The sequence below is a fragment of the Perissodus microlepis genome, chromosome 7, assembly GCF_051167445.1.
Source record: "Perissodus microlepis isolate ML-2025 ecotype Zambia chromosome 7, ASM5116744v1, whole genome shotgun sequence".
NCBI lineage: Eukaryota > Metazoa > Chordata > Actinopteri > Cichliformes > Cichlidae > Perissodus > Perissodus microlepis.
In genome coordinates this window covers 8,184,343-8,199,045 of record NC_140467.1, presented here as the reverse complement: position 1 = coordinate 8,199,045, position 14,703 = coordinate 8,184,343, and the positions used below count along the sequence as shown (strand labels likewise).

Genomic DNA, 14,703 nt, shown 5'->3' with positions numbered 1-14,703 from the left:
GAGTTACTGTTTCACAGTAAAAATGCAACCAGAACTAATTCACTGTGCTCCACCAGTCTGAGGACCTGCAAGAACTAACTCAGCAGCTGCTTTCAATAACTTCGATTGCAATCAGTGGAAGCAGAATGTGAGAAGGTTTTGTGTCCCCTCTGGTACCTTTCCTGCCACTGTGGCTTCACTCAGAGCATGAGTGATTATTTTGCTGGTTAGAAGCTTTAATCATTATTCTGCTGCAGGTAGAGTCTGTGGTTGAACTCACCCTCATGGCTCTTTCATTCAGGTAAATAAAAATGTCATTTTATTCTCGGTTCTTTTAGATTTTTAGTATTTCAATTTTTATTTTTATTTTTATTTCCAGCCTCTCCTGGCTTTGCACTCTGTTGTGGAGCTGCTTGTGCTTTCCTCCTCAAGAAGGTATGAATTCCAGTACTTTCATTTGCATAATTGACCACGAGTTTAATGCGATGTTTATTTCCTGATAGGTTACAGTACTGCACATGGCTACTATCTCTATGAGAGCCCCCAAACCTCTAGCACATTTCATTCTGGACAATCTTTGAATACAAACAATGAGAATGTTGGACGGCAAAGCTTTGTTTCCCGTCAGCCAGAAGCATTTATTTATGATAAAGGACAGGATGCTAACGCTGAGATGAAGCAAAGCCAGCCTGATAAATTTCACGGGGCCTCTTCTGCTCCTCTTACAGGGCAAAATGAGCAGTCTGGTTATCACCATCCCTTTGACCTTTTAGTGAGGGGACACACGCAGGAGCCTGTGAAGGGTGTCGCTTTCCCCACAATGAGTCATTTAAAGGAGTTTATAGAAAACATGAAGCGTTCCTTCTTAGTACCAGGAAGTGACTTGAGTAGACATTTTGAAACTGCACGGGAAAAAATGAAAACTCTCGGAACATCCATGGACTATGGACCAACTCCTGACAAAGGAGGTACTGCCTCTGGTGACAGCAGGATAAATAACGATCAGATTGAAGAAGGTGCCAACTACCAAACGCCAAATAAACGCCTCTCTTTCCCTGATCCTTTCGACTCCTCTGCAAGTCTCATTTCTTCCAGTGTTTATGACAACCAAAAATTTAGGCCGGGCACCACTTTCTACCCACACGATCATTTAGCAGCCACAGGTCTTGCTTCAAGAAATTTGGCGCACAGTTTTCCCTGGGGAAACAATGACTTATCTGTGAGTGTGGAGTCAGAACGATACAAACCACCAGAAAAAACACAATTTCCCTCCAGCTCCTTTCACAGGCACGGTTCTTCCTATAGTGAACATGTGACTGCACCCCCTGTGAACCCTGCAAACAGCCCATCTCAAGATTTCAGCCAGTATTCAAGTGAGACCTCAAATTTAACACCTTATTGGAAGGATATGCTAAAACCAGTACATGCCTCTTACAGTAGAGATCCTTTAATGGGGTACTGGAGACCACCTGGTGGCTTTGAACTCACTAAAGACTTCCACAGAGCAAGTCAAACTGATGTCCCACCTGCAAAAAACCTACCATCTGTATATTCCTATGGCAAAAAGCATCACCCCTCCATGCAGCATTATTGGCCCAAATACAAGACAAGAATAGGTGCTTCAGTCCAGGCGGGTCAACCCACTGACAGCAAAGAGTTAAGGACTGTAAAATATGCTTCCAACGTCCACTGGCCTCCATCAAGTGGTTCTGTCTCTTTAAGCTTTAATGACCTGTTACTCCAATGGAGAAGAGGTCACATGGGTTATCAAAGCAGCCCACAATACCCGCAAATTCCTCATTATAAGCAAAAACAGATGGACAGAGCTCGCTGGATGTTTACCGCCAAACCCTTGAGTTTTGTTCCTGGATACCAGAAAGTCAGTGCTGTTCCCTTCGTCCTAAATGCCCATGCAAAACATGAAAATTCAAACCTCTACAATCAAAAACTCCTTTCTGCCTTTCAGAAGCCACATTACAATAGATTGAGAAATCCACCTCAGAGTGGGCTCGCATCTTATGGAGTAAGAAACACACTGGGCTCATTTTCTAAACCACAAAGGCAAACTGTGAGGTCTGAACGTTTACAGCCTTTCATGCAATCAAACAGGCACATGCCTCGAGTCAGTGTGAGTCGACGGCCCAGACACTTGGCCAACTGGCCTTCTGAACAGCAGCCTAAACCTACAGGTTTGATGCTTAAGTGTGTCATTAAGAGGAACACAAAAAGCCTTCTTCCTCAAGAGTCCCGTAATACATCTCCATCATCGCCATACGTTAAATCCAAAAACCGCTTCACACGGGCCGTAGAATATCTGTCAAAGGTCTGTTTCACACCCCGTACGGTGCAAGGGAAGAGTAATAACAATCAGTGGAGACTGGTCAGAAGATGGCATGAATGAAAGGACACGATAACTCAATGTGCAAGACCGGGAAGAATGATGAACACATTTTTGAAGGTATGAAAACCAAGATGTTGTAGTGTTTTTGTCTGTGAACACATCTGCTGTCCTGGAAATCTGTCCTTTAAATAGAAAACAGACCATCGCATTACTAAGTAAATACTAAAACTGAGCACTGAAACTGGACTGACCTTATTCAACTTTAAAACATCTGTATCAGTCTTGTATGGAAGTGTAATGCATTCAGTAGGCAGTTTCCCCCTGTGTTTCTGAATTAATGTTTTTTTTTAAAAAATTCATTTTAATTTTATTTATATAGCACCGCAACAACAGTTGCCTTGAGGTGATTTACACTGTAACATTAAGACCCTGCAATAATACAGAGAAAACCCAAACAATCGGACGACCACATTTTGAAAACTCTCTTTAAATAGGAAGAAACCTCCAGCAGAACCGGTTTCAGGGAGGGGTGGCCATCTGCTCCAACTGGGGGTGAGAGAGGGAAGACGGGACAAAAGACACGCTGTGGGAGACAGTCAGAGATAGATAAATAATAATTAAATGCAAAATGGTCTATAAACACAGCGAGTGAAGAAGTGCATCATGGGAAGCCCACAGCAGCCTAGGCCTGTTGCAGTGCAACTAAGGGAGGATTCAGAGTCACCTGATCAGGCCCTAACTATATGCTTTATGAAAAAGGAAAGTCTTAATCCGAATCTTAACAGTAGACGGCGTGTCTGTCTCTTGAATACAAACTGAGAGCTGGCTCCACAGATGAGGGAGCTTTTTATTTACCTGAAGGCTTGATTTCATAAGCATATTGACCTATAATACTAAAACTACTGTTGCAGACTTTCTCCTGGATATTGCAAAGTTTCTCCAGGATCATGTGAGCTGGTACAGCTTCAGAATATAAGACGTTGCATGTAAAATGCATTAAAGTAGTGCAGGTGACTCTGATAATGAAATCAAGCTTTTAGGTCCACAGAAGCTCTTTTAAGATTTTTTTTTTTTTTTTTTTTTTTTTCTTCCAATGTCTGGATTTTATTTGCAGGTAACATTACTGACACGTGGTCTATGTAAATAGAAGTATTCGTAATCTTAATGGCCATTCTTTAACACCTAAAAACTTATAGATTTATTGTAATAGGATTGGTCTTCAGCTGCAAATCAATTTCCTGTTCTTCTACCTACATCGACTAGTTCAGTAAGAACCTGAAAGTGTTACAATTTTGACTTGTCTTGATTGCCACATTTGATGGTAGTCCTTATTATAAATCTTCAGTGTAAGGATAAAAGCAGTTTGCTGGATTTATTAGCAGTCCAGAATAAATTCTACAGTCTATATCCATTTAACTTTGTGGACAGAAAAGCAGCTGTAACTGTCTAACAGGGCCCTATTTCAGGAAGCCGGTTTAGTGCAAACTCTGAGTAAGTACACCCTGAGTGAACGAAAACTCTGGGTCTTCGGTTTCACAAAGCGAGTTCAGATGAAGCCTGAGTGAGTCACCATGACGACACACTCCGTGAAGCTAACCTGCCCCCTAGCAGGTTTACTGCAACTAACCCTGACTGTCCCCGCCTCTTTGTCGGAAACCTGACTGTAGGAAGTGTCAGACATGGCGTGCCCCTTCCTTGAAGAGCCAGTAGATGTTGGAGCCCAAATTCTCCGCAGAGCTCTCCGCCGGGAGAGAGTGGTTAGAGCGCGTTTGGACATATTATCATTCCCTGATGATTTCCTGTGTGAACGTTACCGTTTCTCAGCACAATCCATAATTTATTTGGATAACATCCTCAGGCCATATATTGCTCATGTGACACATCGCGGACATGCTCTCAGTTCATTACATATTATTTGTACTGCACTCCGTTTTTTTTTGCAAACGGGAGCTTTCTGTATTGGTGTCGCTGAGCACGTTTCCAAGGCTACCGTCTGTCGGGCAGTCAGGAATGTTACAGTTGCACTGAAACGTCTCCTGCACTCGTTTGTGGTGTTCCCCGGTCATAGACCCACAAGATTCATCAAAGAGGGATTCCACAAAATTGCAGGTATCAGGATGAACAAAACCTAATCCATGATGTGGTGATACTTGAACTACTACTTACATGTTGCAGCTATTTTCAGGGTTCCCAGGCGTGATTGGCTGTATAGATGGCACCCACATTCCAATCATTGCACCCTCAGTAAATGAAGGGGACTATGTGAACAGGAAGTCTTTCCACAGCATCAATGTACAGGTACATAGTTCCCTGTAGCATTTCAAACTAACAAATTATTTCATTATAGTAATGGATGCTAATTTGTGTTCTCTGCACTGTGAAGATCATATGTGATGCTGCCAACATCATCACAAATGTGGAAGCCAAGTGGCCAGGCTCTGTTCATGACTCACGAATTTTCCGTGAATGTACACTGAGCACCAAATTTGGACATGGTGGGTCGAAAATACTTTGAAATATACAGAGACCAATTGCTACAGGGACGTTTGCACTGACGTGTATCCTTCTGTCCTAGGAGAGTTCACTGGCCACTTGCTTGGTGATAGGGGGTATCCATGTTTACCCTATTTGCTTACCCCTTACCCTGACCCTGAACCGGGCCCACAGCAGCGATATAATCTGGCCCATTGCAGGACACGGGCCAGAGTTGAAATGACCATCGGAATGCTCAAGGCCCGGTTCCAGTGCCTGCAAAGACTCAGGGTCGCCCCAGAAAGGGCATGTGACATTATTGTGGCATGTGTGATTCTTCACAACATTGCCACAATTAGAGGAGAACACTGTCCATCTGAACCAGACATCAGCAGTGATCCACACGATGTACATCCTGACCCACCCACGAACATACAGGATGGAAGAGTAGTCAGAGACACCATATGTCACAACCATTTCCTGTGACCCATCACCTCAACATGTTACAAGACGAATACACAGATTTTTTTGGTCAACTGGCTTTATTGGTCGCCCTGTATGTCCTGTACACAAGGTATAAAAAGGTGTATTAGTATGTTGTACAAACACTGACATAATTCGTCCATCTCTGACCACTTCACCCACCCTTAACGGTTGTTCCAGCAGTAAAATCTCCAACTTGGACTTTTGGATCTGCTGCTCGAGGTGTACCATTTCCATGTCGCACTTTTGTATTTTCTTGACCAAATATGTCTTGTACAGCTGCTTTACAGGGAGCTATTGCAACACAGGACATAGCATTGACATCCATAGTACATGCCTACTTAGGTTGGTTGTGACTCAGTGCTGAACATCCTACTGTGGAAAGGTTTGTTGGAGGAGTGGCTGGACCCTCTTCCTCTTCATTTCCATCATCACTCTGTCAGGGACATAGTACGTCCATGGTGTTATCATAGTACCACATTGTATTCAGTTGTTATATTTTCCACTGTAAGATGTAAACCTCATGGTGTGTCTCTGTTGCTTCCTCCTCTGTAACAGCTGTCACTGTTTCGTCATCATTTGCCTGTAGTGGAGACATTAACAACATTGCTGTTCTACTGTTGACACATGTAGTCTGTGGAGTATTACGAGTACTCACAACTGCATGTTGGTCTGGCTCAACAGGGGGCTGCACCAGATGCAGTACACCATCACCATCAACTGAAAGAATATGGGGTTCATACAGGTCACTCATAACTTACAAGGGCCCAACTGGCAATTAACAGACATACCAATCACCGTACACCTCATTGTCATTATGCTCTCAAAGACAACCGACACTGAGGGAAGGCAAAATCAGTAGGACAATAACTTCACTACAACATAGTTCATTTTGGTAAGGAGTTCATCAAATGAATGTGTCGCACTGCAAAGGTGACTGTGAAGAAAGGATGTATGCACATCATGTATTGTTTTGGATTTACCCCTTATGTAGGCACTTGTGTCTTGCGGAGTTATTGACTCAGAGGATGTCCCCGCAGAGATGCCTTCAGCCACTGGGCGCCCACTGTTTTGGCTGAGGGCCAACTGCTCAGCCTCTGTGAGTGGTGGTGGTGGGGGACCCCCACCTGTTTTTCGGGCCTCCGCTTTTTTTCTGTTGGCTATAACGGCTCACATTTGAGCATACAGAGTAAGCAAATATGTACTTGTAATGTGCTCAGATAATTTCAATGAGTGCTTACAGAAGGACAATGAATGTAGCCTCTAACTGCAATTGATTTGCATGGGACAAACAGACCAAGCACCATGGCTCGTAATACAATTACACCTCACCTGTTTGGACTATATTTTTGTATTTCATTTTTACTTGCTGCCAGGAACGTTTGGGGCCTGTTGGGTTGCACCTGCGCTCACATCACAACATTAAATGTATACAATGATAATAAATAGGATATAGTACATTACCGTGTTAAATGGGTGGAGATCCCTAGATCAATGTTTACATTTGCACTCACGCATTGACTCTGTCGGCTATGTTTTGCCATGCATGCTCCCTTTCTTTTGCAGCTGTGGCTGTGTTACTTTTTTTCTGCAAGATGTGCATGTTGTCGGCATATGCTGCCATCAGGGTTTCGGCCTCAAGCGCTGTGAAATACGTCGACCGCACCTTCTTTCCCTCCGTCTCCATGGTGACTCGCTTGATCTGTGCTCCACTGATCAGGGCTTTATGTATCCTCGTGCGCGCGCTTAACTTGGGGTTGACGCAACTCCGCGTTGATTGAACTAATTGTTATCAGCCTTTCTGAAACCGAATATTCCGAGTTGGACAGTTCGGGGTTACTCAACCCTGAGTATCGTTTTTCACTCTGAGTTTTCTAAACCGGCTTCCTGAAATAGGGCCCAGGTCATCTGCATTTGTTTTAGAGTTGACATCATGTTGGACATGACGTAAATATTGGTGTGAAGATCAGTCTGAATTAACTTTATGGTTCTAAAACAGGATCAAATATTTAACATGAGTTTTTAAATCCAGGCTGTAGGTCTGATTATATTCTGTTTGTAATTTATACTGCAATAGGTTCACAGTCAGACATCATGTTTAAACGAAAAATTGATTCCTGAAATGTGTAAGTTGAGATTGTTTTCAAAAAGCAATCAAGGTAATCCGATTTACAGGAGAACTACAGTTTTTCGTTTGTTTTGTTTGTTTTTTTTAGTTCAGATTTGTTTGTTTTCTTGCATCTGTATTTGTTTCACATCAGGCTGCAAGTAAATAACGAAATTAAAATGTGGTAGGATTAATGCTTTATGACTGGATGGTGCTGACTCTGTTTTTCTATTTTGTTTTGTTTTTTTAAAGAGAAGTCTCACTCTAAATTAAGATGCATTCACTCAGTCCAGCGAATACATGGAGGTTCTGCTCTTTACCTGTTGCCATGGTGAATCCTGGTACTGGAGCTCTGCTGATGATGGCTATTTTTCACTGCTTATGCACAGGCTTAACTTGAGCTGAACATATTCAGCTGATTGAACTTTCTAGAACCACAAGCAGCAGCTCAGCATTAATCAACTTGGAGTTTGTTGAACCTGCTTCTAAAACAGATCCCATTAAGGCTGTAGCTGAAGTCTTGCTTTTGAAAGTCACTTTAATGGTAACTTAAGCATCAAGACAACCTAATTAAAGCCACTTGAAAAGAACATTGGTGGGGAATGCAAACAAGCAACGCATGAGTCATTGTTTGCATGTTCTTGAAACATGTTGAAGTGTGGGTGAAAGGGGGCAGGGGAATATGAACTTGATCTTCTCTGGACCTCTTCTGGAGGCCTAACATGTCTTCAGGGGTTAGGAGTAAGGGCTAAAATTAAGAGAAAGTGAGCCACCGTGTGTTCGTTTCAAGAAAAGCCGGGGGTCTACGTGCCAGTGCACAGACTGGAAATGATCAACTGTACTGATTCAACATGACATACATGAAGCTGTCATTAAAGCCCGTAAAAGTAAAATAAATTGGGATCTCATCTTTTACATTCAGCGGGGGGTTGTGATATGCCCAATGTTTATCATTGGCAGTGAAAGGATGGCTTCCTTTTGAAAGTAAAATGATCAAAATGCATCAATTTTCTTCACCAGCATATGTTTGCCATCTGACACAAAGGAAACTCTTGAAAAGCCCCAGTCTCTGAAATTCTAAAGTCATAAATATGAAGGACGATAAGCTGGTAGAATTGTTTCACTTTATAAGGCTGGATTATATGCATATGCGACAATGACTTTGATAAATTCGTTGGTGGGTAATCCTAATTTCCGAAACTCAAATGAGATATTTCAGATTAAAATGACTAATAGACCAGCAAGTAAAAAAGCTAAACTGATACAAGTAGAGAGCTTCTTACAAAATCAACATTGAATCTTAGATGTGATGTGCTCTTTGCACAAACGTTATACTTTTTAAGGTAATGTTATTTATTTATTTTTTTGTATAATTCTGATTTTTTTTTCCTTTGGAAATCTTATCTGAGGAAAAGCTACACTGGTGCTCCTCTTATTTTATTTTTTTATGTCTTTCACTTTACGACTTTTAAGTGTATAATCTCGTTTGACGATCCACCGTTGCCAGGTAACGGATCAAGTAAACCTTAAGTCCGGTTAAATGTTGGACAACTAGTGAGCAGCAGAAGTTTTTAACGGTAATATGCAGAGTCGGATGCGATCTGTTTGCTCGCGGTTTTTCAGTTTCTTTCTGGTTATTTTAAAAGCTTCATAAAAACGCTATGTTCAGACAAATTATACCACACTCTTTAATGACATACAAAGCCATATCAGTCACGCAGCGAAAGATTTGTTTGGCCACCCCAAGCTGGCCTCAATATCGACTCGGATAATTGTTGACAACTGTGGCTTGTCGGCAAACTTCTCCACTTTTTAGAATAATGAATCTGTTGAAACGGATTTGCGTTGCCTTCGTTGTGGTTTCGATGGAGTGTCATTAGTTTTAGCTAACTAAAAAAAACTTGACTTGTTCGCAAGTAAGGTAAATGATTTATCCATAACGTGTAGCTTAACGCTAGCCAGCTAGCAGAGCTTAGCTAAAGACATAGCAGCTAGCAGCATGGGCGATATAACTCCCAGGTTCGGCAACATGAAGGCTTTGTTAGGATTAGTTGCCGGAGCTGGAGCCTCTTATGGCATATACAAACTTATTAGTTTCAAGAGGAACAAGAAAAATGCCACAGGTGAGAATCCTGGGGTTAAAGGCAGTCAGCAAAGTGAAGTAAAGATACAACCGGGGAGTCTGCTGGCCAGAGTGTCCGGACTGGATGTTATCTGTCCCCGACCAGCAGATACGGCATCAGGTAAGGACCCCAGAGCCCTTAAAGCTGGACTGTAATCCCAGCTGCTATTTAAATATGAATATTCCAGAAAAATCTTCAAATATTTTTGTTCGCTGTTAACTTGTGAATATTTCATCATCTTCGGACTTGGATAAATTAAAAATAAGCTTTTGAATCAAAATGAAAAAGAAAAGGGTTACAACTGTTCCATAGTCTCATCTTTATGTTGTTATGCTTTATAGGGGACATCATCCACCAGTCCCCTGACAACCTGGAGCCACAGCACTTGAAAATGCTCCTGTCCTGTTTGCAGACCAGCAATAATCCCTCAGACAGGTGTCGGATTCTTCTTACATTAGGAAACAGTGCTGCCTTCACTGTGAATCAGGTACAGTAAATTTACTGTATCAGAAATGTATAGATTGAAGCAGTTATTGGTTGACTTTAATGTTCTTTTCTTCTCTGTTAATCCCTCAGAATCTAATACGGGAATTTGAAGGGATTCATATCATAGCTGGGTTCCTTTCTGATCCTGCACCTGAAGTTAGGGTGCAGACTCTGAATGCTTTAAATAACCTCTGTATGAACATCCAGAACCAGGAACAAATAAAGGTATGTTTGTTGTATATTCATTTCCTCTTAAGATGTGTTTTTTCCATGCATGCACGTAAATGAAAGAGAGAGATCGGTGAAAGGATGAAGATGCAGGGAGCAGAGGTAGTGAATGTGGATGTGTTTAAATACCTGGGGTCAAACATCAAAAGCAAAGGACAGCACACAAGTGAGGTGAGTAATGAGAACAGGCAGTCACACTGGTTGGGAGTGACCAGGATGGACAGAATTAAATACATCACAGGGACAGCTCAGGTTGAGCAGTTACAAAGTTACAGAGATGAGGCTGAGATGGTTTGTCTATGGTTTGTCTATAAAAAAGTTATTTAAAAAGATAAGCAAGTCATTAAAGGTGGGCTGTTATAGGTACATTGTGATCATCAAACTAGGTAACAATTTTACAGTCTTCTTTTATCCACTCTTGAGCCAGTGCAAATTGCCCATGCAGAATCTCTTCTGCTTACCTTCGATTGTAACAAGTGGTTATTTGAGGTACTGGTTTCTTATCAGACCATTCTCCTTTGACATCAGCAAGGCATATTCGCCCAAAGAAGTGCTGCTGAGTGGATATTTTATCTTCTTTGGACTATTCTTTATAAGCCCTAGAAATGATTTGTCTGTGGAAAATCCCAGTAAATCAACAGTTTCTGACATACTCAGACATTCCCTGTGGTATCAACATCCATTCCGCATTCAAAGTCACTTGGTCTCTTAAATAACATACTGTTACAATGGTGGATGCTATAATTAAACATACCGGTAGTCAGAATTTCAAATAATGTGGTCAGAGTATGTAGCAGGTAATTGTTGTGAGCCAGAGATTTAGGTTTCAGGCAGCTTTAAAGGCTCCAGACATTTTTTTCCTACTCTTGGATCGATTTCAAAGAGTAGGGGATTTTTTACTTTTTGAGAGAGAGCTACCTTAAGCACACAGCTCTGATTGTGAACACAGAAGCCCCACACAATTGCTGCCCTAACAGAGTTGTGTGGGGCTGCTCCATTCTGCATACCACAGCATCCTTGGGCAAGATGCTGATCCCTGAGTTGCTCAATCATCAACACTTATAGCTCTTTTCCACTAGTACCGCAGCTTGGCTTGGTTAAACTCAATGCAGTTTTTAGGGTTTTTCATTAGGTGATAGCACCTGGTACCAGGTACTTTGTTACCATCTGCTCATCTGAAGTTCCAAGTCAGCTGAGTCAGTCTGAACATGTGCCGTCAAAAGACTGAATGCCACTGATTGGCCAGTCAATGGCATCATTCAACGATTCATGAGAGTGACTCCTTCACAAAAATCGAAACCACGATTTTTATAGCCTGGCAACAAGAGTTTTAAAAATCTCTTTCATTGTTGTATTGTTTGTGTCGCATACAAAACGTGTCACAACTTTTGGCCGTGATGCTTTACATAAGCAGTACTCAATTGTAATGGAAAATAGCCGAGCAGAGTAGGTACAAGTGAAAAAGAGGCTTTTGATGTAGAAAAGAGTGTGTGAATGAGACATGTTGTTTAAAGTGCTTCGAATGTTCATGTAGAGTAGAAAGGCATTATTACTACACTCTGTTTAACATCTACAAGGTATTGTTTTCATTTTGCTTCATTTAGTCATTATTCTCTGTAGCTGTTGGCAGACAGCTCTCTTGTTTACATTTGTTTATATAGCTGTGAGTTTTTTGAAGATGTATTTTACTGAAAGCTTCATCCTGTCTGTCAGGTTTATGTTCCACAAGTGCTGGAACTCATTGAGATGTCACCAGTGAACTCGGACCTTCAGCTCGGTGCTCTGCGGCTGCTCACAAACCTTTCAGTAACAGACAAACATCAACACTTGCTGAAGGAATCCGTTACTCTTTTACTGTCCTTACTGGTCGTGAGCAATGAAGCCTTACAGGTTTGCAACTTTAGGGCGTGAACTCTTTCACTTCCCATAAGCAAATTGTTAAAAGCTATAAGGATGAAATAATCTTTAAATCTTAACATGAATGTGTGCCATATGTAAAAGCTGCTCTGGTTGTTTCAGGTTCAGACTCTGAAAGTCCTCGTGAATTTGTCATCGAACCCAGATATGATGGATGACATCGTTCAAGCTCAGGTAAGACCAAAAGGAAATTAAAATCCAGCCTTTATCTGACCGTCTTCATGAAAAGGTTTGCATGTTTTTGTCATACACAGGGACTGAGCAAGCACCGTGCAGCTTAGTGTTAAGAGGCCATCAGAAGAAACAGAATTGCAGTTAGCAGACTTATTAGAAATTTTTCTTTGCTTTCTTACCCCAGGCGCCAGCTTCCGTGGTGCTGCTATTTGATGAACGAACAGCTCCTGCAGTGCTTCTCCGTCTGCTGACCTTTGCAGGGAACCTGAAGGCCTGGAGGCCATCAGCCCAAGTGGCTGATGAACTGAGGCGCAAACAAGATTGCCTCTTCCGGGTCATGCTAGATGAATCCTCCCAGCTACACGGCAGATTGGTTCAGCTGCTTTCACACCCGGATGGAGAGATCCAGGCCCAGGTCGCCCGTATCTTGACGTAGACCTCCTTCCCTGCATCCCATTATGCTTCCAAAACCACCAACCATCACATCACCATCGCATTTCCCCTCTTAACTTGTATGTAAGTTGCCATTAATCTTGTAGAAGAGTAGGCTATGTGTAGCCTAAAGCTTGATTTGGAGATCTCTGGGAAATCTGTCCCCCAACTTGCGTAGCAGCGTCGACATGTAAAAAGGATTAAAATGGGGCTCCAGTTATGACGTAGATCGGACCCAGAAGTATAATTCACGCGTACGTGTGGATGCACTGCTTCCACTCCTTCCATATCTGCAGCGTTCCTTGTATCTGTATTTTCAAACACAGCTACATAATTTGTTCTACTTCACTGGCCACTCTTCCCTCATTCTAGCGTCTAACACCACAATTAACTGATGGGCAATAAGGGAGCAGGAAGCAGGAGGAACCCTTTCATTCAGTGGAGTGCAAACAGGCCACCTCGTCCTGTTTTTCCTGCTGCCAGAGACTGTTTTCCTTCTAAAATATCCACAGTGCCCTTTTTTTCTTCTGAGAACTTTCCCCTAAGAATTAAAAAAAGCAAACAAAAATAATCTCTGAAGCTACTTTCCAGGTGAAAATTCTTAATTCAACTCCACTGCCAAAAGTTTTCTAGAGAACGTTTTAGTATGACCTACAGCATGAACCTGTGCACTGCACCCCACCCCCCTCCCACCGTGGTTCAGAGAGACTTTTAGCTGTGTTTTTAGTTTAAGAAGCAGGGTGTTGTGATTCTTAGACAGGCCAAAGTGAATTTAACTTAGAGGGGTTCAGTGTATCAAGATGAGACACTGACCCGCCAGTATTAAGAAGTGCTAGCTGAATTATGTGAAGCATCTAAGAATTACACCATTTGAGGAAAACTTTTATCTTTAATGATGTGCTGACCACAGCTGCCTGAAAGGGTTTGATCCAGGCTGTGTTGGTGTCACTGAATGTCTCTCTCACTCTGTGAACTGGACTCCAAATACCTGCAAATCCCCCTGAGGGAGGAGCTGGAGGAAGTTAGAAGAGGAAAAGGATGTTTGGACTGCTTCGATTGTTCCACAGACGCCGCAAGTATCACAAATAGCTGTCAGACTGACAAAGCAGTGTCACAATGATCATCTGAAAGCTCTCTCATTTACAAAAAAAATCATGGTATTGAATGTTAAATACAAGCCTTGTTATGTTAAGCTATGCACTGAGAAGACTGATTCACCTGAGAGGTTGAGCGTGCATGAAAAATGTAACTGTGATCCCAGAAGATGACAATAAATGCAAGATTTTTACTGCATGGGTCAGTCCAGGTGTGTTGAAATGCTGCACTTTATTTTATGTTTAGACACTGATTTTATTGAACCCAAAACTAAATATATCTCAGGCGAATAAGGTTTACCAGACATGTGGAGTAGGAGGTTGATTTACTTGTGACCTGGATTATTATTATTATTTATTTAATTAAGCGTTTTGCCTATAAAATGGAACATATGTTTGTCTGTTTGAATGGTTCAATAAATACCCAACATGGTAAAAACTTTTCTGTCCTCTTGTTGTTGTTTTGGATGAAATTTTGAATAAAGAATGTAAAAATCAGATTGTTCATGCTCAGGCACGAAGGTTGACAGTGTTTTCATTTTCATCGGTTTGGTAGGTCGCAGGAAAAATGCTGTTGCTAAAGTCTTTCACTAAGGAGAAACCTGAGTGCATCACGTCACTCACTGCTTCTCAGGCTTTTAGTGCGTCACTGACCAGACGCTGAAATTGATGCTGTCTGTAAATCTGTCAATGGCCAAGAACCAAAATACGTATTTTCTTCTTTTATTTTTCTTTTTTTTTTTATTTATGGTCTCCAGACTAAACATGTAGAAATAGCAGTATCTTTTACAGAGGTAAATATGCACCAGAGAGCTGGAGCACACAGGGTGTGCCCTGACTTCAGCACAGGTTTAAAGACTTTTATGG

The 14,703-nt window shown here is 41.8% G+C and overlaps 2 protein-coding genes across 2 annotated transcripts; both read left to right on the top strand.

The window, feature by feature from the left end:
- The first annotated feature begins 263 nt into the window (after positions 1-263).
- Positions 264-2,822, top strand: LOC146382480 (uncharacterized). The gene is made up of 3 exons (XM_084936747.1): positions 264-280; positions 359-414; positions 483-2,822. The coding sequence occupies exons 1-3, from the start codon at positions 264-266 to the stop codon at positions 2,378-2,380; spliced, it is 1,971 nt and encodes a 656-aa protein (XP_084792873.1). The 3' UTR covers positions 2,381-2,822.
- Positions 2,823-8,934: 6,112 nt separating this feature from the next.
- armc10 (armadillo repeat containing 10) lies at positions 8,935-14,276 on the top strand. Its single transcript, XM_084933134.1, has 6 exons — positions 8,935-9,625; positions 9,847-9,992; positions 10,082-10,216; positions 11,933-12,109; positions 12,239-12,310; positions 12,495-14,276. Exons 1-6 carry the CDS (start codon positions 9,382-9,384, stop codon positions 12,744-12,746), a joined length of 1,026 nt encoding a protein of 341 aa, XP_084789260.1. The 5' UTR covers positions 8,935-9,381; the 3' UTR covers positions 12,747-14,276.
- The last annotated feature ends 427 nt before the right edge of the window (positions 14,277-14,703 follow it).

Bases quoted from the DNA above. Each gene is read 5' to 3' on its own strand.
- LOC146382480 (XM_084936747.1), top strand. The intron at 415-482 runs GTATGAATTCCA...ATTTCCTGATAG, and splicing joins GTGCTTTCCTCCTCAAGAAG to GTTACAGTACTGCACATGGC.
- armc10 (XM_084933134.1), top strand. From the start codon at position 9,382: ATGGGCGATATAACTCCCAGGTTCGGCAACATGAAGGCTTTGTTAGGA. The intron at 9,626-9,846 runs GTAAGGACCCCA...TATGCTTTATAG, and splicing joins ACCAGCAGATACGGCATCAG to GGGACATCATCCACCAGTCC. The intron at 12,311-12,494 runs GTAAGACCAAAA...TTCTTACCCCAG, and splicing joins ATGACATCGTTCAAGCTCAG to GCGCCAGCTTCCGTGGTGCT.